This window comes from Oncorhynchus mykiss, chromosome 10 (assembly GCF_013265735.2).
Source record: "Oncorhynchus mykiss isolate Arlee chromosome 10, USDA_OmykA_1.1, whole genome shotgun sequence".
Lineage (NCBI taxonomy): Eukaryota > Metazoa > Chordata > Actinopteri > Salmoniformes > Salmonidae > Oncorhynchus > Oncorhynchus mykiss.
Window position 1 is genome coordinate 62,307,787 of NC_048574.1, and position 3,076 is coordinate 62,310,862.

At 45.3% G+C, this 3,076-nt stretch overlaps 1 protein-coding gene across 1 annotated transcript in view; it reads left to right on the forward strand.

The window, feature by feature from the left end:
- Positions 1-2,782, forward strand: part of LOC110534476 (zinc finger protein 418-like) — a 12,645-nt gene extending 9,863 nt beyond the window's left edge. The window contains exon 2 of the mRNA XM_021619348.2: positions 1,176-2,782. Within this exon, the coding sequence (XP_021475023.2) occupies positions 1,308-2,459 (1,152 nt within the window). The 5' untranslated portion in view covers positions 1,176-1,307 and the 3' untranslated portion in view covers positions 2,460-2,782. The remainder of the gene's footprint in view (positions 1-1,175) is intronic.
- Positions 2,783-3,076: the final 294 nt, after the last annotated feature.

Below are 3,076 nucleotides of genomic sequence, written 5' to 3' on the forward strand. Positions count from 1 at the left end.
GATTTTTTTATTTGACCTTTTATTTAACTAGGCAAGTCAGTTAAGAACAGATTCTTATTTTCAATGAGGGCCTAGGAACAGTGGGTTAACTGCCTTGTTCAGGTGCAGAACGACAGATTTTTACCTTGTCAGCTCAGGGATTCGATCTTGCAACCTTTCGTTTACTATTCTACCGCTCTAACCACTAGGCTACCTGCCCCACATCTTGTTCCTGTAGTGTTTGTAAACACCCGGGTAGGTTGATTAATAACCTGAACCAGATTACAGGCACTGGTTACAGTAAGAAGCTTCCTCTTGAGTGGACAGCTTGATGAAAACCAGTCAATATTCAGGTCCTCAAGAAAGTAGACCTCTCTGTTTACATCACATACACTATCAAGCATTTCACATGTATTATTTAGATACTGACTGTTAGCACTTGGCGGCCTATAGCAACACCCCAAAAGAAAAGGCTTTAGATTTGCCAAGTGAACCTGCAACCACAACACTTCAATAACACTTGACATAATATCTTCTCTAAGCATTACAGGGATATGGCTCTGAATATATATACAGCAACACCTCCCCCAGAAGCATTTCTCGAAATAGTCTGATTTATTTGTCATTGTTATCATGGATTTACAAACAGAACTGATGTCCTCTCTCAATGACTTACAGATTCCTGTCATCTTGCCTTTCTCATGTTTCAACTCGTCGAGCTGATCCTGGGAGAACTGCAAACTGTTCTTCAGGTCCTGGACCTCTGGTCAGGTCGTCCATTCTTTTATAAGTAGAATCCACCAGTATTTGGACAAAACACTTGAAGCTATTTTCTTGTTGTTGTAACAACTGCTTGTTGGTCTCTTTTTGTAAAGACACCACTGGCACTGTCCTCAACGGTACTCCCGCCGACTTTGGTCTTTGTCAGGATAGCTAGCAACGTATGTTAGGCTGTTACTCCTCGCAGTTTCAGGCAGAGCAGGTGACAGGGAAAATTGAAAACAACTAACACGTTACAGGTGTTACAGCTTACCACATCCTAATCAGACCCTCATAATGCACCCGTTTATCTATCCTAAATAGGTGCCCCACTAGCACCATCTCTGGGTTGGTATTATGCCCATTATCTCATCACCTGAGATAATTATCCAATTCAACTCATGCACCGGTAATAACCTCCTCTCTTCTTGTGTCAGTCTGCAGATGGAGAGGCTGCAGGTCCTGGAGGATCGTCTCTGGTCAAGCAGGAGAGGACTGAAGGAGAAGAGGACCCACGGCACAGCAGAGACATCCAGACTGGAGCCACGGGGGACCAATCCAACAGCCCCATGCCCCAGCCCAGGACCAGACGCAGCATCACGGAGTTCAGTGGAACGCCGAACGCCGTCCTCAAGTCAGAGACAGACAAAGAGACTTTAACTGTAACAAAAAGCCTTTTACACACAGGATCTGACCACAGGTCAGACCCAGAGAGGCTGGGGCCACTGGGCTGTCCTCCGGCTCCTGGCTCAGAGAACTTACCAGTATTTCATCAGAGCCAGAGGAAGGATCATTCGTGTGGAGATGGTGATCGTGACACGTTAGACAATGGCAGTGATGATCCGTCTTGTTCTTACGCTACAGAGATGGACCCTGACAACATGCTCTTGGGTTTAGAGACACAGACTGATTTGTCTAGAGGACACTGGAATCAGTACAGTAGTAGTGTATACTCTGAAGGGGGCCTAGATAAGAAAGGGGAGGGTCTGGTCGTAGATGAATTGACTGTGAAAGTGGAGGGCGACGTTCCTCCCACATGGATTGGAGATGGTCACCTTGGAGACGGACACTCACAGGGCAGAGATTTCTTAGATTACAGGGAAAGCTTGGAGACAAATTCACTTGTTGCGACCCACTCCACTTTACAAGCATTCAGGGATCGCGACCTAGTGTCCATGTCGATGGGGCCTTCCGATTCACACAGCCGTGTTCTTTTTGATCAGAAATTGAACTTAAACGACAGGGCTAGAGTCCAGGCTCAGGGAGAGGAAGCCACATCAGAAAATAGTAAAGAGAAACGGTTCCTCTGCATGTTCTGTAACAAAGGCTTCAGCTGCCTCCAGAAGGTGGAGATCCACCAGAGGGTCCACACAGGGGAAAAACCTTTCAGCTGTACCCAGTGTCATATGCGCTTTGCCCAGACTGGTGACCTGAAGAGGCACCAGAGGGTCCACACAGGGGAGAAACCATTTGGCTGCCACCTGTGCCGGGCTAGTTTCTCCCACTCCTCCAGCCTGAAAAGGCACCAGAGGGTCCACACAGGGGAGAAACCTTACAGCTGCCCCCAGTGTGAGAAAAGGTTCTCCCACCAGCACCATTTGAAGATGCACCTGAAGGTCCACACGGGAGAGAGGTCGTTTGCCTGTACGCACTGCGGGAAAAGTTTCTCCGAGAGGAGTTACCTCAGAATACACCAGCAGAAAAAACATTCCACTCTATAACGTAGAAAGTAACCGTTCTACTCGATAGATTCTGAAGTTTATGTCAAACTCTGCATTAAAGACGAAGATGAATTTATTGTTGTCAACCGAAAAGACCCACAGGTGCATTTGGTATATGAGAGTTACAGATTTCACTGTTGAATATTCCTGAGTAGAATATTGCGTCCAGATATTGTGTGATTATATAAGGCATATACACTGCTTTTGGAAAGTATTCAGACCCCTTGACTTTTTCCACATTTTGTTTCATTACAGCCTTATTCTATAATGGATTAAATAAATAAAAAATCCTCAGCAATCTACAAACAATACCCCATAATGCGAAAACAGAAATACCTTATTTACATAAGTATTCAGACCCTTTGCTATGGGAAATTGAGCTCAGGTGCATCATGTTTCAATTAATCATCAAGTTCTACAACTTGATTGGAGTCCACCTATGGTAAAGTAAATTGATTGGACATGATTTGGCAAGGCACACACTTGTCTGTATAAGGTCACACAGTTGACAGAGCATGTCAGAGCAAAACCAAGCCATGAGGTCGAAGGATTTGTCTGTAGAGCTTCAAGACAGGATTATGTCGAGGTGCAGATCTGGGGAAGGGTACCAAAACATT